Source organism: Chamaea fasciata, unplaced genomic scaffold, assembly GCF_029207755.1.
Source record: "Chamaea fasciata isolate MVZ Bird 193981 ecotype frontalis unplaced genomic scaffold, bChaFas1.0.hap1 SCAF_1, whole genome shotgun sequence".
Classification (NCBI taxonomy): Eukaryota; Metazoa; Chordata; class Aves; order Passeriformes; family Sylviidae; genus Chamaea; species Chamaea fasciata.
The window spans coordinates 14456557-14483831 of NW_027094086.1; the positions used below are offsets into that span (position 1 = coordinate 14456557).

Below are 27275 nucleotides of genomic sequence, written 5' to 3' on the forward strand. Positions count from 1 at the left end.
TGTTTAAAAACTGTGGTGTTGCATGACACCTACTGACAAGCAAGGCATACCACAGTTCAATGTGTAGGCAGCCAAGTTGTTTAGTTTATTTTTACTGGTAATTTATTTTTTCATTTGTTAAAAGTGTATGATTGGAAAGGAAGAAACTGATATTTTGTACCATGTGAATATGTGACAGTGAGTGACCGACATATATACGTGTGTGTGTGTATATAAATGTACCCTACCCTATATTTTATGTACCTCTTTTGCATGTTTAGTTTATAGACTGGTGTTAAAACTACCATGCTCAACAGCTTTGTTGATTCATTTTATTGGTGGCTGAGGAAGAATGTCAGTGCAAATGTTGTATTCAGCACAAGAGAGCAACCTACAGGTTATGTTTTTGAAATGATCATATATTTTATTTATATGGTGCCTGTCAGTCATAGAAGCCTCCTGTGAAATATTACTGAAATGAAACACAGCTAAGACTCCATATTAAAATGACACAGTCTGATTCTCCACTGCCTTGCATGCTGTGCCCTTAAACTGCTGAAATCAAACCATGTGGAGAAGAAAACTATACAGGTATGAAGTGGCCTTACAAAATAAGAACATTTTTCAATTGCTTTGCTTTGGTATGTTTTGTCCAACTAAATGATCAAGAAGAATTCAGAGCCATGACTGTGCTGAGTTCCTATTGAGGTTTTATTCCCAGACCAAAACATTCATTATCTTGGCAGCTCTCCTGTGGCATAGATAAGAGGTCTGAGGGACAGATGACCAGGTGTTAGATCAGAGCCCCACAAAAGGCCACCAGCCTCCTCGCCTTGCCACAGCCTGAGCCAGGATTTCACCCACAGCTGTTTAAACAGGAAGAGTTCCTGCATCACAGACCAACCCAATTCAGCACTGATAAGTTGACTGAAGACACAGAAGGAAATGGATCTTGTGAGGCTCATCAGCACAATTCAAACCTTAAATGAAACCAACAAGCAAACAAATGAGCTGTAATTTTATCAGGTAGAAATAGAAATCAGAGGAGCTATAAGTTTGCAGCAGCTGAAACTCCACTCTTTAAATAAGTTGCACAAAGCCACTGCTGCAACTGGAGTGTTTGTCACCTCAGAAGGCAGCAAGTGGGCCCCATGCCCAAGGAAAAGATATTGAAAATGTACATTTTTGGAGACATCATTTCCATGCTGAGAAATTGCCCATGTGCTAGACTTGTATGGATTTCAATGGGGAAGCTCACCATCAAACTACATGGCATCCAGCCCACGCAGAGCTTTGAAGAAGATACTAGAGATAATGTCAAAATTGCCATGAAAATGGGACCAATGGCTAACAATAAAGCCAAAATTGGTCCCATAATTTGTTTAAAATGCTGTCAAAATAAGTCTAGGGCTGAAAGAATCTCAACAAGCATCATTATCAGTGCACTTTTCTTCTAAGAATCAAATACAATGGGAAAAATTTGTCTTTGTGGATAACCCAGCGCTTCAAGGTAAAAGGACTGCAAAAAATTGCTCCATTAGGATTTGGAAGTTGACACATCAGGCTACAAAATTCCATACAAACCACACAGCTCTCATTTAAAAAGCAAAAAATCATACACAGTGATGGCATATTCATCCAAGCTCCCCAAACAGCTCTGTTTTCCCCAGTGCTCGACACATCTATGTATGTCCCTACACCTGTCTGACTTTCACAGAAATAGGTGCACTGAATACATTTGCTTCCTCAGCCTTGCTGAAAAACAGGCCCTCACTGCTGCCCAGGAAGACCCTAAATCAGAAGTTCTTGGAAATAGGCACACCAGCTTCCTGCTGGAGGATGAGACCTCGTACCTACCTAAGATGAGAGAACAGGCCCAGGATGCCCAGAGCAGTTAGCAGGCTGTAGTAACTGGGAGTGCACCCACTGCTTCAGTGGGTACCCAACCTACCTTTAAAGACACTGAAGCGATGTGATCAGTCCCTTACTTGAAGGATGCCAGTGATGGAACCTGTGAGGAGCATTAGCATAAAACTTAACAAGAAAGATGAAAAGGCTGGTAAAACTTTGGCATTGGTGAGGTCTAATTGAACATGGCATAATCCTGTCAGATATTTCTTTTCAGTCCCTGGAAGAGGTCAGAAAAAAACCACCAAAAAGACTACTGCAAAGAAGAGTTCTGCATTGGCAAGGCATCCTGCCCTGCTGTGCTTCATCCTTACACTGGTAAGGTCAGTTTCCTCAGGAGATGTTTACCTACTTTATTTTAAGTTAAAAAAAAAAGGTTTTAAAGCTTAGGGAAGAGTTAACAGCTTAAATATTAATTTTTAAAATTTAATGGTTATGTTTTTAAACATAGTAAACTGATTCTTTAAAGTTATTTGATTGCCCATAGGGGAATATGGTAGTGTTATGTTTACACCAGAGACACTGAGAACACAGCTCCCTTGTAATTTACTCAGCAGGACTCCACAGACTTCAAACAGGTCATAGAGGAAACAAAGGAGAGCAGAAGTTAACCCTGCAGATGTCTGTCTTGCTGGACTCGATTAGTTTATCTGCTGGTGCCCAGCTGGCACATGGTTTGGATTAGGAGGAGCACTCCTCTGGCCAGAGACAGTTGCAGCAGTGGCAAGGGATGTGTTAGCTGGAGACACTTGTCTTAGGACACAGGCCTAAACAGTATTTCAGTATGCGGTGGTGGCTCTCCCCCCCCCGCCCCCCGAGGTAGTTTCACATATACATGGAGCTTGTATGTGACAGTTAATTTAACTAACATGTTTATTTACAGGCTCTCTGTCTTTTTGTGTTTGGAAAAGATGACTCATCTGCTACTTGATCCTGCCAATGTTTATTCCGCTGGTGGGCTCACTCTTTAGTGAGCAATGAGAGTGATCCCACTCATATCAGGCCTATTAGTGAACATTCCTTCACGGGATCAGGTCACAGGCTGGCTGTAAATAAAAATATCCACCTCCTCACCCCCAGCTTGGGTAGAATTTTAAGGATGCTCATGTCACCATGGCCTGTTACAAGGTCTCAAAAGTGCCACATCAGCTATGCCCAGTTTTTCTAGGGATAACATTTTAAAGGACACAACATGCAAGCTCTATATGACCACTCTTATTTTGGGTTCCACGCCTGGGAGAACTAAAAAGTAGGTGTTTTGGTTGTTGCAGTGTCTCACTTGTAATCACAGGAGTCTGGCTCTTAATTGCCAATTACATGAACATCTCTGAAAACTTGCTGCCCTTGAGATCCACCTGGGCCTTGGCTTTTTGATTACACAGATATCAAGCATCAAAGGACCAAAATAGATATTTCGTACTTGCAGATAACATCATGGGGTTTGTTGAAAAAGAGCTGATAAAGATTTAGTAAACAGCAATGTTGTGCACTTTGGTGCTTTCTAAACTTGAACTTGGCATCATGCATCTACCAAGGTATCCTTGCAAATGTTTGCTTCCCAGTGCAGCCAGATTTGGAATGAGTTTTGGTGTCTAAAAAGATATCTAAGTCCACCCTGAGACCCTAAGTCCACCCAAGATCCCCCAGCTCAGGCACTAGGCAACCTCCATTCTCCACGTCAGACTACTTGTGAGCCAAGGGGTGGCCCAGCCAACGTCCCTGGAAGGACTGGCAAAGTCCAAGGACCAGCCATACTCCTAGTAGCTGGAGCACCAATCACCTGAGCACCATGGAGGAGAGGACAGAAAAGGATGCAGATCACCAAAACAAGCAAGAACTGAGAATAAGTTTCTAAGTTGTGCTGAGTGCAGCAGAGCAATGTCTCTCTTATTTCACAGGTTCGTAGTTTTGTAGATTCACAGTAGTTTGGGTTGGAAAGGAGATTAAATATCATCAAGAGCCAACCTCCCTTCCATGGGCATGGACAACTCACACTAGATTAGGTCACATGGACAGTCTTTTTTGCTCCTTTCCAGAGGCAGGTTTGGAAGGAGGTTCCTCAGTTGTAGATGGTGCTGGTCTCCAGCCCTCAGTCCACTCAGGCAGTCCCAGCTCTTGCCTCACTTTACCCACTGTATCTCCCACCCTCCAGTTTTTAATCACAGGCACTCTACTTGCCCCAGAGAAGCCAGCTTTAACTGTGTGGCCCTTGCACACAAAGCTACATGTTTTCCTTTCTTTCCTTACACCAGGATAGTACAGCACACAATATAATGGGATAATGTGCTAAAATGAGATGCCAGGGCTGTCTCTTCAGAGTGCTAGGCTGCCAAACATTACACCCACTGGATGTTAAATGAAGGCGATGACTAAGTGTTCACACAGTGGCTTGCTTTTGCTGAAGAGTTTGGCAGACTGACGTAAATTGAAAGCCTGCTGCGGGCAGATTTCCTCCTACTATTTTTGATTTTATGCAAATAAGAATTGCAGGACGCCAGGCAATTTCTACCTGTGACTGACATATTTAGTGTTGACAGTCCCACACTGTTTTTATATCTAGAAGTGTGGATTTAATGATACATGTAGGGCAGTTGCAGTTTGCAATATCTCATCACAGACCCATCTCCAGTTCCTCTCCCTGCCCTGTTCCCAGCAGGCTGAATCCAGCCCCATGGCAAGGCTTCCTTGGACACATGAACGTCTATAAAGTGTTGCAGTCTGCTGCCAAACTGCTAAAGAAAACACAACAGTGCAATATTTTCTGCTAACAAGCCTTTGTCCTGTTTTTCACTCCCTGATTCTGCCGGATAAAAGCTTCCTGTTAAAGGATTAAGGGGTAGCTTAGTCAAACACAAATCCTCCATCTTCCAACTGATCTAGGCAAGGAAGCATCTACTACTCAAAAGCATTTAAGCTAAACTGAAAAAGTCTAGGAGGGAGGCTCAGGTGCAGGGCTTCTGGGAGAGGAACAGAGACATCTGCTTTTGGGATGATGGGGGGACAGTAGGAAGCAGCTGCACAGGGGAGCAGCAAGCCCCACAAGAGTGGAAACCAAAACGTGTTGCAAGAGTCTGAAGCACCAGGTGCAAATGCAGCTTCGCTTTCTCAGCTCTGGATTGCACCCGTGTGCCACAAAAGCTGCTGGGTAGGGACGGCCATAACGCCCTGGGTATGAAGATCCCAGACACCTGAAAGCAGCATTGCTGCCTCCCAAGGCCAGGGGCCATGCCTGGAGACAGGGGCTGGCTGCAGATACCTTTGAAAAAGCTCACTAAGCTCACTTCTGGATAAATAGTCTGTGAGCTCTTTTATGCTTGTCCCTCCCAGAAATTTTCCTATTTTTATTTTAGTGTACTATCCAGCCACCATGAAATGTCGTGGTTTCACAGCATGTTTTCCCCACAGCATCTAGTCATAAATAAAATCTCAAGGAGGAAAGGAGACTAGGGAGTCAGGATGGTGACTGTCACTAGAATAAGTGACAGAGATTATGTTTTAATTTCCACCACTCTCTCATTCAGACCAAGACCTTCCACTGCAGCAACTGCCCGTTTGGTAGCATGCACCCTCTCCTTGCAGGGATTCTGAAGCAGATGCCTGTCTTTCCCTACCATGTTTTAAACAAGGCTTAGGCTGTGCCTGCCTGCCGACAGGCATTTGCAATAAGCTATACACACAACTTGGCCAGTGGCACGGTGTGGACTGCAGCCCAAAATTCAGGGGTTGTCCTGGAGGCAACTGAAATTCATACATCTAGCATACAGCTTCAGTCTCTACCAGGAGAGGACTTAATACATAATTATTTTTGGTGGTTTTTCTCCTAAAGTGTTTGAACTGATGTGAGACCGTTTCCCACAGTGACGTTTTAGCTTGAGGAGGAGAAAGGAAGCTTCAAGATATTCTGGGATAGTGATAACTAATGGATGGTGGACAGATCCAAATTTGGGGAGTCTTGTCCGTAATGCCTGTGGAAAAGTGTCTGTGAATGAACTATCCTTAGACAGTTATTTAGTAGTGCACATATGTCTGTGGGAACCTAACTTGAAAGGGACCTGAGGGCCATAGTTCCTAGCAGTATGAGGCATCCTGGGTACCTCAACTCTTACTCCATAATTCACACAGGCTCCTGAGACATCTCATCCCTACAGGAGCAGAAAAGCACATGCCAAATCAGGCTGAAGGTGTCAGGCTGAAGGAACATATCAATGTGCCTCAGAAATTGCCTCAGCTCTAACCTTGTGGCTGCACAATGTCCGATGATGCTGTATTCACATCGATATGTTCACAAGACCACCTCTTTCCTTGAGCATTCAAGCTCCACTGAGAGAGAACAAGTGGAACAAAAATGAGAGAACTCAGGAGTTGAGATTAAGATAGTTTCATAGGTGAGGGAAAGAGAAAAAAAACCAAGTGGGATTACTCACCCTGTCCCACAACAGACCAGCTGAACAGTGACCACTTTGGAAGACAAAACTCCATTGGTCACTTCCTCTACCCATTTTTATTCCTGAGCACATCAATCACTATACAGTATGGAATATCCCTTTGGCCAGCTTGGGTCAGCTGTGGCTCCCAGCTCCAATGGAAAACTGAGTCTGACAAGTACCAGCTGGTTCTAAGCACTGCAGTTCAGATACTGGACACAGGATTTCAGTGCTAACACTCAGTGTGCAAAAGAGACACACAAAACAGCTAATGGTCAAACTCCCTACACCTGGAGGAGGCTAAAATGACTTTTTTATGGTTACATATTTCATAGGAGAGTTCTTTTCTGTATGTTTGAGTTATGAAACTTAAAACAGTGAGTCAGGGCTACAATACTGGGACCAAAGACCTCAGTAAGTGTTTTGTGTTTACAGTCCAACTTCTATTTACTTTTTTCCCATCAGCAGCTGGCATCAAAGTGGGAAAAAGAAGTGGGTGGCCTGTCCCAGGGCTGGTACTAATAATTGCAATTAGGAAGCTTCATAAGAATACACCCAACATTCAAACAGAGCATCCAGTGTTTTGTAACTTTGCTACACTACTTAAGGGTGAGTGTTAATTTAACTAAAAAAGGTTGAACTGTTTTTATCACAAATATCCAGTTTGTTTAGGACTCTGTGGATTTCCAAGAGCTCATTAACGAAAAAAACCTGCACTGAATCCACCATGTTCATTATTTCTTCTGATCTACCAAGTTAAAGTTTCTTTGAGAAAACAGAACATCATTTGAGCCCATTGCATGCACCCCACCAGTGAGAAAACAGCTGCATCCTACCAGTATGTCTCTGCCTATCTGTGCAGACTGTCTCTCTATTGACATTCAAAGCATTGACAGGAATCAGCCCACCTTGCCTCAGCTATGCCCACTAGCTCATAAACTTCATTGTTTTGTATCTCTCCTAAAGCCTGCTGCTTATTTTCCATGCTCCTGGCATCCACATACAGACAGTGCATTAATATTCTTCATTTTCTCTTGTTGAGCTACTCCAGCTCCAGTCTTATCTGTAGGCTGGAAGTACATGTCAGATTATTTGAGTAAGGTGAAAATTTCTCCTCTTTTCTTCACACTGAATTTCATAGCTATCCAATAAAGTTGCAAGGTTTTGAAACTGGGGGTTTGGTACCCTGTTCTGGCAAAGCAACATTAACCACAAATTGCTTGCATCTAAAAATAATGCATGATAATTTTGCTCTCTCTCAGAAACTGGAACACTGCATTCTGTAAAGGGAGATGAATGAATATGTGAAAACATTTGCAGAACAGTTGCTTGTCTATAACAAGTCAATATGAAATCAAGAGAGAATTTATCTCTTCATAAACACTTATGGAGCTATGTTTCAAACATCATTCAGCATGAACGTTCTGGAGGCTCAAGAATGAAGTACTTGATCTTTCTAGAGCTTTCTATTCAGAAGGAGATTAACACAATTGAATGCTCATCTTCTGGACAGCACGCACAAATTGTAACTCCTGCATAATTTCTTTGTGGAGTGAGGAAACCGTGATCATTTTTCATTTTGCTCTCAATTTCCTGAGAAACAACTGGGCATAGCAACACTTAGCAATTTCCTACAAAGAGTCCTACACGTTAATTAGTTCTCCTAAGAGTCATCTCTCCCAGTCTGAAACAAGAGCCAGACATTTGCCAAATTACATAATTTCACCATGAGCGACTTCTCTAAGTCTCACCCGTGTCAGCCATGTGACAAAAATTGTGGTCATGCCCTGATCATTTCTCTTCAAGACTACTAGAGCCTCCTCTTCATTTTCACCTTTTTCCTTTGCAACCTATTTCAAATGTCTCAGTAAATCATCTGCCTCAACAGCGGCACCTCTGAATTCTTCCATCATCTTCCTTTGGCCTCCTGCATTAAATTTCAGCTACTTGTGCTTCCCTTCAAGGATCCCCAGAACACTGCCCTGACTTATAGCAACAACTTCAATATTTCCTGACCTCATTTCCACTCAGCCAGCACATCACACCGTGGTGATGCCTTTATCGTCTCCTCCATGCTCCAGACCATTCTCGAAAACTGAATTCTTCTTTTATACATTTTAGAAAGGAATGCATGTCTGTTTTCATACATCCTTTCTCAAAGCACATCTTCCTCTGTGGATATGTGCTCCTCCAGCCCTTCCTACTCCATTATGATAGACAGACAAGGCCAAATATTGCCAAAACTATCACACTCCGGCCACTAATGAGCACTAGGCTTGTGTTTACAATTCACTGGTTAAAAGCCCCTCATGGCAGCAGCATTTTTCAAGCCCTGTACAGTATCCACCTACTTCTAGACATCAATAACTGTTAAAACTAAGAGGCCTGGAATAAAGTTCTAGTTTTCTACTTGTTCTACAGATGGAGTCCTGTTTCATTTTTAAAATCAAAGTCCCTTCAAGGTACAAAAAGAGTCAAAGTGAAGATCAGGGTTTCCTGAAAACTCCTGGCAAATTTATCTGGCAATTTTGCAAGGATCTGGTGAGAAGGTGTTGCAACTATATCTCACACTTAAGTCAATAACTGCAAATTCACTGGCATCACAGACGCAGTGTTGGATTTATGCAAATACTCTCTCTTTTCCCTTTGGCCTTAGCTACTGTAGCTAAAGGGAGAACTTGGTTGTTCTCTTTCTAAAATTTTGTGTTGACTCTGCTTGGATGCCAAGTACCCTCCAAAGCCACTCACTCTATCACTCCTCTCCTCAGCTGGACAGGGAAGAGAAAATGTAACAAAAGGCTCATGGGTTGAGATAAGGATGGGGAGAGATCACTCACCAGTTCTTGTAATGAGCAAAACAGACTCAACTTGGGAAAATCAGTTTATTACCAGTAAAAATCAGAGTAAAATAATGATAAAAAAATCTTGAATCACTTTCTCCCCACTCCGCCCTTCTTCCCAGGCTCTACTTACCTAAGTTCTCCCAGTCTTCCCCCCAGCAGTACAGGGGACAAGGAATGGGGGCTGTGGTCAGTTCATCACACCTTGTCTCAGCTACTACTTCCTCCTCATTGGGAGGACTCCTCACATTCCTGCCCTGCTTCAGCATGGGCCCCTTCCATAGTGTCCAGTCAGGAACAGACTGCTCCAATGGGAGTCCCTTGCAGGATCACAAGTCCTGCCAGGAAACCTGCTCCAGTCTGGGCTTCTCTCTCCAGGAATCCACAGGTCCCTGCCAGGAGCCTGACCCAGAACAGGCTTCCCACAGAGTCATAGTTTGCTTTGGGCACCCACCTGGTCCAGGCATTGGGTCCTGCAGGGGCTGGAGGTGGATCTCTGGAACCCAATGGACCTCCATGGGCTCAGGGGCACGGCTGCCTCACCATGTTCTACTCCACAGGTTGCAGCGAAATCTCTGCTATAGCACCTGGAGCACCTCCTGCCCCTCCTTCCTCACTGACCTTGGGGACTACGCACTGGATCTCTCACATTTTCTTGTTCCTCCAAGCAGATTTTTCTCCTTCCTGAATACATTATCCCAAAGGTGTTACCTCAGGCTGATGATCTCAGCCTTGGTCAGCAGCAGGTCCATCTGGAGCCAGCAGGAGTTGGCTCCGTCAGACATGAGGGAAGCTTCCAGCAGCTTCTCACAGAAGCCACCCCAGTCGCCACCCACTACTGAAACTCCGCCACAAAACCTCAACACAGCAGTATTTTCTACTTTTATTTTTTCTAGATCAGCTATTTGATTTGCACTCAGAAGTTGTATCTTCCAACAAATACAAATTACGTACATAGTCTGTGTCATCTCTGTTTTCATGAAATACGTGTTTGCTTTCTCTCTCTGCAGTGAGGCTCCTATGTATGCAAAAAAGGAGACTTGCATATGGGAGAACACCTTCCAGACACCAAGCTGGCTCCTCTGCTGCACTCCTCTTCACCTCAGTCTGAGCCTGATGTGCTCTCAAAGATCGAAGACCTGAGTTTGGGTCTTTCGAGGAAGTGCTTTAAATGCCAGTGGGATGGGTGTTGCATCTCATTGTGTAGTCTCTTGTGCCTCACTTACAAAATGCCTACTAGCACCATTTCCCAAGAGTGAGAGGGATGAAAGGGTCAGTACAGGACTTTTGCCAACACTTAGATCCTATCTAGGGATCACAGCAGCTCAGTTACCTCAAGGCTTAGCAAGCTTGTGAGTTCCTGTAAGCAAAACCTAGGCTTCAGTGTTACAGTAACATAGATATCTACAGGTTGAAATGGGATTTGAACACAAGATTTGCAGCAAGTATTAGTGTCACTAATGGACACCACACTCGAAGCAGACAGACAACTTTTGAGTACTCAAGTTTCAAGCATCCAACAATTTAAAAACGAAGTAATTGAACACATAAATGGCCAGAATTAGCCAGGTTTCATTACTTGCTGTGTTATGTACTGATGCAACACATCACAGTTATTGTATTTTTCAAATTGGTCCCTTCACAGTTGTTCCAGAGATGTAGGCTAATGAAGCAACGTTCTGTTATGGACTCAAGAGGCAGAAACTTCTCTGCAGATATTTAAGAAAGACCCCTGCTTGAAAAATTAATGTTGATAGAATAAGATGAAGCTCGGAATAGGCTCTCTAGTCAAGCAATTCTTCCTGTTACAGCTATCCTTTACAAATAACATATATGTTCCTAAAGCTGTGCTTTCTGGAAATTTTGAGGAAATTTATGGGCCTTAAAAGTCAATGTTCTTAGACATCATTAGACACAGAAGAGAGGCAAAATACAGAACAGAATACTCTCTCAATTAAATGCTTAAAATGTTCCAGTAACAAACTCCCCCACATTAAACTAGATGACAGCTAACTGAGGCATTTCTGATGTGCTCAGCTGCTTTGGTGCTACACAAGCCGAGATCGTCTCTAAAATGTACAAGACCCAGCCTACAAAGGCCACTTTGTGCACTGTTTCTCTGCAACAATTTTTATAGCAATTACTTGGAAATTATATTCTACTGCATTTGCCATTAGCTTCAGTGGAACCAGACTTTCATCCATTCCATATCATTTCCTATTTCTGGTATGATCCAGTTCAAAGAGTAGCTGCAATCTGTCATCTGTTGGTGGATACTGAATGTATGTTGGGGGGAGGCAGGGGAATTAAAAAAACCCCAACCTGCCAAGTCTTTCAGCCTTCAACCTTTGGTGCAGTACAAGGTTTACAAGATGATTTAAAATCTGCATGTGTAGGAAATAAGGAAGATGGGCTGACTCTACACAGAAGATGGGTTTGGGACAGACGCAGATTGATGGCTTTGTGACAATGACACTAAAGTTAATAGCTGATACAGGCAGACAACAGAGTCTATTTTAAATTTCAAATTGAACTCTGTGTCGCTCACAGCATCATACTGACCATTCATTGCTAGACCTAATTTTTTCTGGTAATGACTACAAGAAGCAGAATAGATAATGATGTGCACTGCAGAACACTTGGGAAATGGCATTAACTTATTTCCTTCCCCCCCCCCCCGCCTCCCCCGCCGGCCTTGTTTTAAAAACAACTATTTAATTATTACTAGGGGTGGTTATCCTTGAACACTTCTGAAGGGTAAAAATTAGTCACTCCTTTGGGAACATCTCTGTCGCCTTTCCTTTCCTCTTTGGAGACAGAAGGGGTGTAAATTGTGCTTGCAACAGACTGGGAAGGCTGACACTGCTAAAATATAAGACCTTGACAAAAACCCTGGAGATGATGTATCACCAGTCTCCTGGGCAGTTACACTCCACATGCACATTTGCACACTGCAGATAATTCGTACCTCTCAAAAGCCTGAACCCAAACTTCAAATGCAAATTGTCTTGGAGCTGGAAATGGAAACCTGCATGCACTGAAACAGTTATTCACATATTTAAATAAAAAGCTGACAATTAAAAACCAAACCCTTCAGTCCTGGGGGAAGCACTGCTTTGCTGTCTGTTTCAGTCATTGCCCCTGAAGTGCAGGTTAGATAAACAGGAGGAATTAGAGGTACCCATTGGTTTTGTACATCTCCACCCGTACAGAGATCTTTATTGGCATACCAGTATACGGTTGATCACCAGAGACTTGACTTTATTACATGTCAGTGAAAGGCCTTTAAAAAAGCACACAAACCATAATAAATACAAGGGGCCTCTGAAATTTTATATGCATGGCACAGGGAAGCAACTGACTTTGGAAATAAGTATTTGTGCCTCATACCTGAACGCAGACAGCACATGTGTGAGGTGAGTGTTGCTGGCCTCATGCTACAAGTCTGGGCTCTGCCACTGAAACCACTTTTCTTGGTAGGTACTGTGTTAACATGTGGCAAAGTGGTAGTAGTACACTCCATAATTTGCTTGAAATATGTATTTCAGAGTATCAGCAGGCTGAAATTTCCACTTGTTTTCCTTACTCCTGTCTGTGACACGTTTGCACATCTGAAGGATTTACTGTTTCTCTGCCTAATTTTTTGTTCAACAGGAAAAGTAGCTGAATTGTTCGCATCAAGTTCAAAAGCTCTAATATGAAAGCCACATACTTTTTGCTTGAATTAATTCCAACTCCACTCTGGCTTTGTAAAACTAATTTAAATTATAGCTGTCTCTGCAACTTCTGCTATAATAAATAAACAACTTCATGCTAAAATAAATAGAACTAATTGTATGTGGCTTTACTACCATGAATCTGCTTATTACTTTCCAAATGGTATGGTGGCGCACGTAATTTTGATAAAATCTAACCTACCAAATGATTTTGATGAGAAATTGGGACTGTGGCAATCATAAATACATATGTAAAAACCCTTTTTCTTTCCTGTGAGGAAGAGCAATGCCTATGTTCTATTTCCATTCCTCACTTCTGTCTTCTGTGAGTGCTGGAGGGTATTTTAGATGCGGTTGCTCAGACTATTCAAGATCTCTAAAAAAAGTTCTTGTCCCTAGAAAGTAATTGAAAACTCCCACATCAAACAAAAATATATGTAATGTGTCTAAATGCTATAAAAGTAACATGTGGTTTACATAACAATTCTATAATGCTACTTCATATCTGAGGCAAAATACGATCAGATATTTTACATGCTTAGATCACCCCTCTGTGTCTGTGCTCCCTTGGTGCAGACTGTGACACCAGCTCACACTGCAAGGCACGCAAGCACTACAACTGGTTTTGTTATAAGATGGGGAAGGGTGGATAAATAGCAACACATGTCCCATTAGTAAAAGGCTTTCTAAGTTTTATTGGGTCAACAGACAGTAATCAGGTATCAGCTACTTCACTAAGAAATGCATCAAAACTAGGAGTGGGAGGCTTGGGATGTGAGGTGGGAAAGCAAGGAGTCAGAAACAAGGTTCATTTCTTTGTTCCAATTTGATTCCTCTCATAGAAATTCCATGAGGGCATGTTAACCTAAAAAGGAATTTCAGCAGCAAATCATCACAAAGAAGATGCGAAAGTCTCTTTAATACTTGCAGGTGGCATCCAGTCCAGGTGCTCTCAGGAGCTGACAATCATCTGATAAACATGCTTTACAACTGCACAGTCTGAAGGTGGAAAAACCAGTCAGGTCAGCTCAGCCCAGCTCTTGCTCTGCCAATCCAAGACAGGATTCTTTTTTTCCCTTTCTCAACACATTTGTTTAGCCTTTTTGTGCTGTTTAGTTTTAAAATTTCCAGGTAACCCAAGAGGTATCTTCAAAACTGCTAGAGAAATTAGTATTTCATATCTTGATGCTGAGAGTTTTCCCTCTACACTGTTGTTTGGTGAAATGAGTTCTTGTTTACCTTATTTCACAGTTCTATAGTACAGCCCCTCCAAATCACTCTAATTACCTCCCCTTTGCATCTACGGAAGGATTTCTATATTTTAGCCTTGTCTTTGCTTTCACAAGTTATTCTAATGATTATTCATAAGGGACCACATCAGTATTCTTCTCTTCTACTGTGTTAGTATCATGCTGACCCCAAAACTAATTCAGTATTTCATGCAGAATTACAGTATCAGAATCATTGGTTTCAGAGCAAGAGCTCTCACACTCTCTACTATGCAATATTTGGACAAATATTTGCACCCCAAAACTGCAGTGGCTTTTTTCTCTCCTGTATCCAAATGTATCTCTTTAATGCAGGTTTAAAATGTGCTTTCCTAAATCCCTTTTTACTGCATTTATTTTATGGCCTGGGTGTACTCACCCAAGTTTTGGTTGTTGCTGTTGTATTTCTTTATATTTTCCCTTTATTGTTTGAAAGTCTTCCCACCCCCAACAATGTATTTCAGTAACAGACTGTCTTCATGAAATTCCTCCCCCTCTCTGGGACTGTAAATACCACTAAACCCTCTATATGGCTATAAAAACAACTGCGTTATTATCCATTGCTACTCATACAACTTTAAAATCACAAATCTTCCTTCCTATTTAGGCAAATCTGAATTAATTTTTCAAGCAAGATTTCATGATAAGCACAGAGAGGCATAGGAGAAAATTTTAGCACAGACATGTATGTAATTCATTCCATTCATCCACTCGATTTCAACTCCATTCTGGAACATTACTCTGCAGCTTTGTAGTAGGTGCAGTCAAGCTGAAAGTGAGAGCTCAAGGGGCCAAAGAAGGGCCTAAGCACATCAGGTCTCTTACAGGATTTAGGCAGAAAAATCAGTTTCTACAACTTCAGCAGTGATTAATAGGTATCATCAGCTGCTGGGAACAGGTGCAGAAGCAGAACTCCAAGCAACCAGACAGCTTGCAAGTTGAACACAGAGGCATTCAGTGAGCTGTGATGCTCCCAGAGTTAAGCAGACACATGGAAACTTACCTCTGCTTAATTACCTCAAACACACTGATGGTCTTTACTGGGCCTAGTCTGGTGAGAAGTGTAGAAAACACAGATTCTGCTTCTGACTAAATTCAATCAATACAAATACTGCTGCAAGTGATTCTTCATAGTGTTATTTGTTCTGTAGTGTTGTAACGGATGCCAGAATGTGTTCCTTATGCAATCGGAGAAAAAAAAAAAAAAATCCTTAAGATTTACACAGAAGTTAGACTTAACAAAAGTTTCACGATATTGTATTTACATTCCACTTATCCATGACATTTTATTAAATAAGAACTGGCATTGGTATGTATTTTCTGTCACTTTAATTAATATCCTGCAATATGTATCAGTCAGCTTGTTCTTTTTACATAAGGAATGACCTTCCAAGTCAGGAAAACCCCCTTCCCTTTTAAAGCCTTGATGCTCTACCACATCAGTCTTCATTACTATAACATAAGGGGAATGAGAAAACTACTCACTTCCTTCCCCAAATATTTTTGCACTGATGTATTTCTAAGTTCCTTTATAATCCCCCTAATCCCCCATTTCCTCTGCTAGCATGAAGCAATTAAACTAATCCATCCTCTATCAACCCCAGCTGACTCATAGTGTCTTTGGGTGTCATTGCACTTCTTTTTTTTTTAAGTTTTTTTTCAACTTCAGGTCTTCAAACCTACATCTAGTGCTTACTGTTTTCCACAGCAGTAGACAGCTACCCTTCAGCTGAAGTGTTTTTGCCTTGTGCAACCATCCTGCACACTGGTGAAATCCTGGTTCCTATGACCAGAATCCTTATTCTCCTCCCTCTAAATACATTCTTCAGTGATTAATTTGAGTAGAATTTGTGCACAAGTTCCAGCTTCTCAAGCAGTAAGAAGTACTACAATCAGAGCAGAGTTTTTCTTCGTGGGACAGGAATGGTTATGGATTTGCTGCCTTGCTGCCTGTAAGGAAGACAAGAGGAAAGCTATGCTCCTTGCATCTTTCCTGAGCAACACATAAATCTACTCTGAACTTTTGTCTTTTTATGTAAGAAAAACCTTGGAGCTTTGGATACTGCCTAGCAGGCATCTTCTGTGCTGTGACACTGAACCTACATTCAATATCCATTATTTTGTCCACAAAGGTGTTGGATTAATGGTTGTATTATGAGAGTGTGTGATAACTTGGACTATTCCCACAAATATGCTTTAAAGTTTCTGCATCACAGGTCTACTCTCCCAAGTCCAGTCTGGGCAAAACAAAGCCCCAAGAAATCCAAACCCCTCAAATATTTTTATATTCCAAAAATAAAATGATCCTATTTCTGGTATTTGTTTCTGAAGTGTCAGCATGTTTATCCAGCTTCTGCCTTATCAAAAATATAAAAATAGCCATAGAATCATAGAATAATTTAAGTTGGAAAAGACTTTTATGATAATTGAGTCCAACCATTAGTAAGCAGCTACGCTTATTACCAGTCACACAAAAAAGATGCTCAAAGTGAAGAGGGGGCACTTCCAGAGCCAGTCAGAGCTCTGTGTGTTCAGAAGGGACAGCACGGCCAGCACTGTTGCAGGCAGAAATTCTGAGAGCCACCAGCCTGGTGAGGAAAGTAGGGGAACACCAGAAGCATAAAGATAATTTCAATGATATATATAATGCTATAAACAGTCAATGATACATAAACCAAGCACTGAAACATCTGTGTTTGTATTGCTTTACTGGTATTTGTAAATACTTCATCTGGTGCCACTTCATTAACCAGCAGTTAAAGTTCAGTTAGCATTAATAAAATACTAAATTTCAGCACATGTTGATGTCCAGTAATTCATTCAAGTGTTTCACAGCTGAGGAATTGCCACTTTTCTTAAGACTGTCATCTTCTTGGCCAAATCCTACACTTATTCATGGATTTGATAGCATCTGAATTCTGTTTACTATCCTTACTTTCATCTGTGTAAGTCAAAGTGTATGGTTTTGGTCCAACACCTTGCACAGTCCTGCTTTGACAGTATTTACTGTGATAATTTACAATTCTGTCTATTTCTGCACTTTGCAATTTAGCTACTGCCCATCTATTCTGGTAGTGGTTTGAAGTGTTTCTCCTCTCTCCCAGATGAAAAACTGTAGTACAGACCTTGGCTACTGCTAGCAGCTGCACAGAGAAAGCTGAATATTTTATCACCCAGACATCTACTTGCAATAGCTGCACTCTTAATTCACATTTTGGGTTACTTCTGTACTGTTTGTAATAAAAAAGTCACCAAACTTTAAACACATTTGGTAAGAACACCTAGATGCTATACAAGCAGTACAGTGAATCTTCGTTTTCCATAATTGTTCTAAAAACAGAACAAAAATATGAAGAACTGAGAATTTTACACTCATAATTAAGATGATGGTGCCATTTCAAAATCCACTTCAAATACTTCTTCTAGGCTGCCTGCATGCTTTTGCATGCACTAAACAGAAAGCTGCCACTACAGCTTGCAAATAGAAAAATGCATTTGCATTTTAAACCAACAACAAAGTAAAATCTCTACTTGCAGTCATCTCTTTTTCAAAAGCTTTGCATATGGAATAGTTATGACTCTCACAGCTGCAGAAAAAACTATTATTTCTGACCAGCAAACCTGCCATAGTGGAGTATCTAAACAGGAAACAAATAATTCTGCTGCGACCTTTGCCACAGAGTAAGATATCCACTCTTGCATTTGCGACACGGGAGAAAAGAGACAGATCTTATTTGTAAGGTGTTTTGACATCTGCTCACATCTAGTATTGTCATACATACAGACCACTTTCAACACTGAGTAAATGAATCAAAATCAACATTTTCTAACACTTTGTTTTTAACTATAAGACTGGTATATTCATTCATCTGATAATATTTACAACCTTTAAAAAGAGAAACAAAACACAACTATATTGTACCCATCTTCAGGGAAAAGCCACATATTGTTAACCAGTTGTAATTGGACCTGTTACCAGTGATTTTTACCTCAAGTAGACAAATGTGTTGAAATTACTAAAAACAGAATTAAAGAGACTGATAGAACAATGAAACACCTGTGAGGGTGGTGAAACACTGGAACAGGTTGCCCAGCGAAGCTGCAGATTTCCTATCCACGGCAGTGTTCAAGGTGTGGCTGGAGGGGGCTCAGAGCAACCCTGTCCGTGGCAGAGGTGCTGGAACAAGATGATCTTCAGGGTCCCTTCCAACACAAACCATTCTATGACTATGAAAATCAGTGTAACATTACAAAATCCATGATTCTCAAACCAGTAAGCATTCGGTATCAAACCATCAGGCTACAAAAAGAGTAAGAGTTAAAAGTGATGCACAAGAAACAAATCTTGAGGATAATTAGTTTTCAACCTGACAAATACTAAGAGTAAAGTGCCCTATGGACTTATACTGCAACTGTTGTTTTATGTATTTTTTCATCTGGAGAGACACTGGCAGTTTCTGTGAGTAAAAAAAATTTCAAGACTCTTTTCAGGGCAAACAAAAATTGTGAGGAGTAACAAAGTTAGAACAAAGATGAAGGTTTATGATTAACTCAAAATAATGAACTGCACATATACTCCAAAGTTTACTAGGACTGACAGTCATAGGGAAAAGATTAATGAGGTCTTTATTCAGTGAATTCTGGTAAACAAAACCAAAGTATTCCAACCATACATAGTGCTACAGAAATACACCACTGGTCACAGTTGTTCAGAGCCAGCATGGCTTCATGAAGGGGAAGTCCTGCTTGTTTAACCTGATTTCCTTCTACAACAGGGTAACCCACCTAGTGGATCTAGGAAAGCCAGCAGATATAATCTTTTCAGACTTCAGCAAAGCTTTTGGATACTGTCTCTCAGAGAAGCCTTCTGGACAAAATGTCCAGCACACAGCTGGGTAACTGAGTTACATGATAGGCAAGCAGCTGGCTGATGGGTTGGGCACAAAGTGTTACAGTGAATAGGGCACATCAGACTGGTGACTGTCACTAGTGGGGTTCCGCAGGGCTCCATCCTTGGCCCTGTGCTCTTCAACGCAGGACTGGAAGGAATACTATACTAAGTAAGTTTGTTGATGACATTGATCTGGGAGGAGCTGTTGACTCCCTTGGGGTCAGAAAGGCTCTGCAGAGAGACCTCCACGAATTGAAGGACTGGGTAATCTCCAACTTTGTGAAGTTCAGCAAGGGCAAGTGCTGGATTCTGCACGTGGGATGGGGCAGCCCTGGCTGTGTATAGACTGGGGAATGAGAGGCTGAAGAACAGTGCCACAAAAAGGGACCTGGGGGTCCTGGTCAGTGGCAAGCTGAACATGAGCCAGCAGTGCCCAGGCAGCCAGGAGGGCCAACCCTGTCCTGGGGGGCATCAGGCACAGCATTGCCAGCCAGGCAAGGAAGGGGACTGTCCTGCTCTGCTCTGCACTGCAGATAATACATAAAATACTGCAGATCGAATTGCAGTATCTGATTGCTGAGTTCAGCCCCCTAGCTTACTGAAGCAACTTTCCTGTGTTGCAATTTTTCCTCTCCATAAAGGCTATTTGCACTGTAGAATGGCATATAAACATATGTTTTAATAGTTTTTTATTGTATTATAAAGAAAATCCAGAAACACTTTATTTATAAAATCCCCAATCTGCATAGCAATCCAAACTACTACTGTAAATTACTGAGGCTGTACAGCAGAATCACACAGGTAAAACTTACAGGATGAATCTTCTATAAAAATGAACCCAACACCATTTACATTACTAGAAAATGACCCAACATTTTAATCTTGAAGACTTTTCAAACATTATTGCAACATAATTGTGGAAAAACATGTTACTTCTTAAATGGAAGTGTAGTATATCCAAAAACATTTGTATCTTCTTCAGTTACAAAGTTTGATTTTCCTTGTTCAGTTCCTCATTGCCAACATGGCATTTATGTCCCAAATAAGATTTCGTAACTGATCCATGATCTGCTTCAGCTGCTGATTTTTCTGTTTCAGTTTCTGTGGGAAGAGTTTATTAGAAGTTTTTTTGTGATCAGTTCAAATAGCACACTCAAAAATGCAACAAAAGTTACAGTGCTATGAAATGCTATATGAATATTTTTCTCAGTTGTCAGTGAGCACTATTAGTGAGATAACACATCCCCTTTAAAGCACATTCTAAAAATACAAGAAAGCCTCAAAAGTTAAGGACCATTGCTAGAGGGGGAATGCTGTTCCATTTCACAGCAGCCTTTTATCAGAACACCTGACACCTTCAAAAGCTGGAGGCTTGTGGGGATAAGTCCTCACTTTGAAAAGGCTAAAAGAGAGCATCCTAAGATGGAAGAAAGAATTCGGGGAGCAGGTAAATTTATGTGAATATATGTTTTATAAATTCGGTTTAGAGGAAAAAGAGGCATTAACAGTACAAGTTTGAACAAAGCACAGGGTATAGGTGAAACAAATCAAGCTTTTGCAGCCCTTCTGTGATGTAGGTCACCTGTGATGCATTAAGAGTCCTGTCTTGAAAAAGACTTTCCCAAGCATGCCAAATTCTTTAAAATTATATATTTGTTTTTGCAAACTGCAGAAGTATTTGGAGGAACAGAACAGCAAACTAGCTTTTATTTGGTTACATAGCCAAAACTTTAAAATTTTTTATCTACAGAAGAAAGATCAGGGTATCAAGACATCACACAATTTCCCTAACCTTTCATGTTTCACAATAATACCCATATTTATTGTCTCATTTATTCATTTTCCTGCTCAAATCAAAGATGTAGAGAAGTTAGGTTGCTGTTAACAGTACACAGTCTGTCCTTCATTTCATTCTGATTTGGTAAGATGTCAGCCTTCCAACATTACAGATCAAACTACTAATTCATTAGGGAAGTCTGGAGTTCCAAGTAAAGTGAAAGCACAGGAAAGACTTGCTTCCATCAAAACAGAACAGAATGTTTCAGGTTTGATGCAACTTTGCTATTTGCACTACACAAAAGGCAATACATTAAAAGCATGACTCAAATCAGTAATACAACCGAAGTTACTTGAACAGAGAGAAAATGAAGCAATATCCTGAAAATTAGTTTCCTGAATTTTGATGCAGTCAACACAATAATATTTTTAAATTGCCAGCTGGTCAGCTGGGAAAGAAGTCCAGAGAAAAAAAAAGGAAGCCAGTTCATTTCAGACCTGTAAAAACAGTCTGAAGTAATATGGTAATTAGGCTTAGATTACATGGGGAACATAGTAAGGGAAATACTCCTGAATACAGACTTTTGTGGGACACTGAAAGAGACAACACTCAGACCTAGACTCCCAAGAATGATACAAAAACATATGTAGGATAGTTCATGTGCACTAACATGGAATTCCTAACCAAGCATTTGACAGGCTAAAAAGTGGTTTAAGGGTAAATCTGTGCATTTATCTAATGCTTCTTTCTTTCCCATCCGCTGATCCAAGACTTCTCAACATACAGCAGAGATTCAGCTCCTACCTTAAGACAAGAGAGAAAGCTAAGAAACATGTAGTTACCACAGCACTGAAATGACAGAATTGCAAGGGTCTTCCTACCAAAGGTCATAAATGCAAGATCTTGATGCTTGAGAAAGCACAAGAGGAAGAAATAAACAAGCATGTTCATACCTATGGTATATTTAAACATAATTCTTGTTGCCAACATAATGTTGCCATCCTCAACACTCTGCCCCAGAGAAATCAGTGATCGTTACATCAAAATTACTAGTTCAATGCAAGCTGCAACTCCCTCATACTGAGACCAAGACATTTCAAGGTATTTCAAAATCTTCATCAATGGAAATGAAGGCTGAACAGTTGGTGATGGCAATTAAAGTCACAGACAGAAATAAGAACCATTGACCTCTGAGCAGACTGTTTTCTCTCTCCATCCATGTCTAACTGTACTGTGAAATACTGTTACTCCCATGAACTTTGTGTAAGTTATGCCTGAAAGACTCACTCTCTAATACTGTTTTCCTTTCTTGTGAAAGTATTATTACACTATAAATTGTTTGATCTTTATTTGATGCTAGACAGGGGAACCTTCAGACTGGATTTCATTTGTTTTCAAAGCACCTGTAAGGACAAGAAATATAAATTTGTTTATTTATCTGAAGATAATTTTAGATCCTCATCTTTAGTGAAGAGCTAATTTCTTAGCTCATCTACTTTTTCTGGAGCCAGAGAAAAACATCTAAGAAGAAGCACCATCCCTGGGTTGCTAGGCTGTTGAAAGAATAAAGAGAGGAGAAAAAATCCACTTCAGAGAGCATAGTCTCCTAATTGAAATGCATACACTGATCTTTGTTACTGATCTTTGACAGGCAGTGGTCCACACCACAAAGTACTACATAATTAATATGTTCTGCACCACTGGAAGTGCTGGCCTCTGCTTAAGACTTTGCTGAGCCAGTAAGAACATCTCAACTCAAGTCTAACCTTGAAAAGATAGGTGAAATGGCCTTCTTGGGAAATGGGCAAAATCTTTAAGCAGGTTCTGCAGCAGTGACAGATTTTCATTTGAACAGATTGCTTGCAAGTTGTCTCCCACTCTTTCCTCCTTCTGTTGAAACGACTTAGTTGAACTCTAGACTGCTTCTCAAGATTAACAAGATGTTGTATGAAACAAGAAAAAGTACTTCATCCTACATACATGCTACAGCTTCTGACTTTATCTGTTTTAAGACAGCACAAGGAAATTCTATGAGGCAGTTTATAATGAGTTTAAGAGACCTAAATTCAAATTACATCTGTCAGGCCTGTTTCGGTTAGTCCCTCTCTGTCAGAAAAGTGATCCGACTGAAAACCTACCCAAAGGGGTCGTCTTTTGTGATATTAATTTTCAATGGGTCCCAATCTGACTTGCAAGTATTATTGCCATCATGATGGAGTTGGCAAGGACTGTGCCTTCCAGTAACCAACGAGTCTTTAGTTGGCTTAGGTCAGGTAGGTAATTTATGAAAACATTTACTGAAGCACAAAACCCACATAAATGAATCAAAGTGGGAGAACCCTAATGTACACCCAGAAAATGAAAAGGAAGAAAAGCTGCCATAAGGAACCCACCATGTTTCATACAGATTTGAATTCAGTAGGACACAGTAATTTTAACTTTGATTAAAATACATTTTTTACCAGAAGCCATTCTTGCTTCACTTGCATTTCATCAGAAATTAGTGCTGCTAGACCAATTCACAACTTACAATCAGAGATGTATCAGAACCTTCCTTTGCACAGTGCTCTTGTCTCTCTCCTCATTATAAGTTCATGTATCCTTCCAATTTTAAAACTAAAACATCACTGTGAGTCATTATGCTGCACTCAATCCATTTGCTAGAAATCCCTTCTTCAGGCAAAGAAAATAATGTAAACCTGTGGAAGAGTAAGATCATATTCCAAGTGGTGCTTAGAAAAAATATCAACAGTAGTTTTCTAAGTTGTACAGGCTCTTCTTCTGCTTAAGGAAAAAAAGCAAGCAAAGATCTGTTTCCATCTTGAAAATCTTATATTGAAGACCATTCTCCTGAATGCTGTGCCAGCTATGGTTTTTACCTGCTCTATTCAAGATCTACAACAGTACAGGCCAGAAGGATGTCTCAGTGTAACATTAAATATTAATAACCATAGTACCTTTACTTACATAAATCTTGACAAAATTTTAAAAAATTATGTTTACTTTGTTGATTAAGACTCTACTACAGAGAACTTGCATCATGTTCTTTCCGAGGAGTATAGAATCATGGAACAGTTTGGGTTGGAAGGGACCTTCAAAGGTCATCTAGTGCAACCCTGCAATGAGCAGGGACATCTTCAACTAAATCAGGTTGCTCAGAGCCCAGTCCAGCATGACTGTGAATGTTCCCAGGGATGGGGCATATACCACCTCTCAGGACAAGTGTTTTATCACTCAGCCTAAAAAATGTCTTCCTTATATTTCATCTAAATTGGGCTTCTTTTAGTTTAAAGCCATTGCCCCTTGCCTGATCACAACAGGCCCTGCTAAAAAGTTTGTTCCTATCTTTCTTATAAGCCCCCTTTGAGTACTGAAAGGCTGTTGTAAGATCTCCCTGGTGTCTTCTCTCCTTCAGACTGAACAGCCTCAACTCTCAGCCTTTCCTCACAGGAGAAGTGTTCCACCCTGCTGATAATTTTTGCAGCCCTCCTCTGAACCCTTCCAACAGGTCCATGTCTTTCCTGTGCTGAGGAGCCCAGAGGTGGTCATAATACTCATGTTACTCCTTCAGACCACTGAACTGCTGTGGGAAGTGATTCTTGAAAGCCTCAAGGTGACAGTGGCCTCTGTGTTTCCAGGTAAGTCAAGCCCAAGAAATTTCTACAGAAACATGTTTGTAATAGGAAGGTAACATTTACACTGTTCTTTTTTAAAATGAATCCTTCATAATGAAATCTCTGAAGTATGAAGGTGGAAAAACCTGCTCTTTTCTTTTTTCCTTTGGTAGTCAAGAGACTATTACAACCTTATATGCATATACCATATGTTATATGCACATAGCTGGAAAAAAATATGATGGAAAAAGTGTCCTCAACACTTTGCTCAAACTCTCTTAAAGCTGCCAAGTGGTGTCTTAACTTACAGCTGCTCAACTGATACCAAGACTCATTTTCCATCACAATAAATTAATTTATCAATCTATTTATAGTTTTTTTTCCAAAGAGATAAAAAATATTCCCCACTAATACAGTAACTGCTGTGCAACTTAACATTAACACACTCACTGTCCAGTATCTACAGCTTTTCCTGATGTCATCCACAGGCATGACTGTTCTACACTTAGCAGAAATGAGAGACTGAGTTTTCTGCCTTGCACCTTGCACCTCACCTGACAAAGAAAGGAAAACTGTTCCTTCTGCATGTGTAACCTGTGCTCCTGAAACAAACAGAAGCATCAGTGACAGCCTGTGCCCTGCTGCAAGCTCCATACTTTTCACCTACTGACACAGACAGGATTGTATTTATCCACTGATCTGTTCTTGTGAGAAGAATAAGCACCTTCATTCAAATAGATGGATGCTTGCTTCATCCCAATTATTTATCATTCAACAATGAGGTCCAAGGTCTTATTTACTGAGTACCATCTAAGCTCTGTAGCTTGTAATGGAATTATTCATTCCCCAAGGTGCTTCTCCACCACACTTCTCAGTGTTACATCTCCATTCTTAATACGAAAATCCCACAGATCTATGATCCTCAGTCACAGATGGCAAACTCAGTCACACGAACACTACAGATAAAACTGCAGTGCTGCCAACTTTGTCCAAAGACATTTAAGACTCATGTTCATCTCTCAACTTTGTATTTTAACAGCTTCCCACATATTCAAAGCTACCATGAGCCATAAGGGGAAGAAAGAACAACTACCACAGATAATTTGTGACAAAGAAAAAAATTCATCTCCCAAGAGCTGCTTTAGTTAGTTACTCACTACACACAATAAATCCTTCCTTCTCGTTCCCAAATTCCCTGCTTACTCTATAGTCTAATGCCAGTTACACAATACACAAACCAGGATTTTTATAATCTTATTTACTACAATACTGATTCAATCTAAATAGTGCCTAGTCTGCCACAAAAGCAGAATAGCTCAAAGGACTCTTCCAGAATAGAAAGTGGGAAGGGGGGGAAGAGGAACCACATGTGATAATGCAGTAAAGGTTGCATAATACACATCTATATGAGGACAAAAGGGGACAATTGGGATTTTACAGGCAGCTTTATGTTCACCTTTTCCTAACTTTTTTTAACTTTGTAAGCGTGACATGGTTTTGATACAGGATGCAATGTGAAAAATTTTGTGTGCAACACTTTATACAAAACTGAAAAGGAAATAATTAATTATCTGGAATAAAAATTCATCTCAAGGCTGAGAAAGTTGATTTATGACAAAACAAGACCACTCTACCTAACTTTCTATTGGAGAGGGGGATATGCTCCTGATGAAAACAGAAACAATTCAACTCATTTGCAAGAAAGACAAGGAGGGGATCCAGAAAACTACAGGCTAGTCAGCCTAACTCCTGACTCCAGAAAGACTGTGCAGCAAATCCTTCTGTAAGTCATATCCAGACACATAAAGATAAGGTGACTGGGAACAGTCATACTGGATTTCCTAAAGATGCCTTGTGCTGCCCAACATGATAGCCTTCTATTGAGAAATGACAGGCTATATGGCAAGGGGAGAGCAGGAGATTTTCTTCACTTTCATAAAGCAAAACCATTCATTAGTCAGGCTTTTGACACCAATCCAAATTTGCCTCTGAGCAAATTGGAGAGATGTGGTTTGGACAGGTGAATTACTGGGTTGATGGAAAACTGGCTGGACTATGGAATTATAAGTGCTGGGATCATCAGTATTAAGACGTGCTAGTTGGTCACACTTGAAGTTTCTCAGGATTGATACTAAGGTGAATATTCTTAACATCCTCATTAATGACTAATCCACACTTAATGACCTAACCACCACATCAAACTTATCAAATTGGTGGATAATGCCAAACTGGGGGAAGTGAAAAATATACTCAGTGGTGGGATGTTGGATTCAGAGGGACCCCAACAGGTGGGAAAGGCAGGCCAACACCTGTCTCAGGAACTTCAATTAAAGCAACATCCTACATCTGCACACAGAATAAACTCATACAACAGCACAGGCAAAGGGCTGACTGAATAGAAACGGGATTTGCAGAAAAGGATCAGAGGTCCTTTTTGATACTTTCTAACAAGTTTAACCTGAGTCATCAGCAGATCTTTTTTGCAACATGGAAGGCAAACTGCACTCTGCCCTATATTAGCAGGAGTGTACATCTCAAGTCAGGCGAGTACCTCTGATACTGTCCTCTGTTTGGTTCTGCAGAATACCTGTCCAATTTGGGGATCAAGACAAAGCTCTATCATACTGGATAATGCCTAGTGGAAGGCCACCAAGATGAAAGTTGTGTTTGTACAGTCTCGGGCAGAGAAGGCCATAGGGCACAGTGCTGTCTTCAGTCACCTAATGAAGCTCACAGAGAAGACAAAGTTGGACCTTTCTTGAGTATACACAGCAAAAGGATCAGGGGCAGTGAATATACAAGTTATGACAAAGAAAATTCCAATGTAACATTAGGAAAATTTTCACAGTAGAAGTCAA

The 27275-nt window shown here is 40.8% G+C and overlaps 1 protein-coding gene across 8 annotated transcripts in view; it reads right to left on the minus strand.

Moving 5' to 3' along the window:
• The window catches only part of MED30 (mediator complex subunit 30), a 48511-nt gene that overhangs the window by 12274 nt on the left and 8962 nt on the right, over nt 1-27275 (minus strand). For 7 of the 8 annotated variants that reach the window (XM_066177100.1, XM_066177091.1, XM_066177142.1 and 4 more), the window contains one exon: nt 16879-20127. In XM_066177100.1, the coding sequence (XP_066033197.1) occupies nt 20032-20127 (96 nt within the window). In that variant the 3' untranslated portion in view covers nt 16879-20031. Of the gene's footprint in view, nt 1-1930; nt 1991-16878; nt 20128-27275 lie in introns of those variants that run through there. The other variant, XM_066177134.1, reaches the window with a different exon arrangement.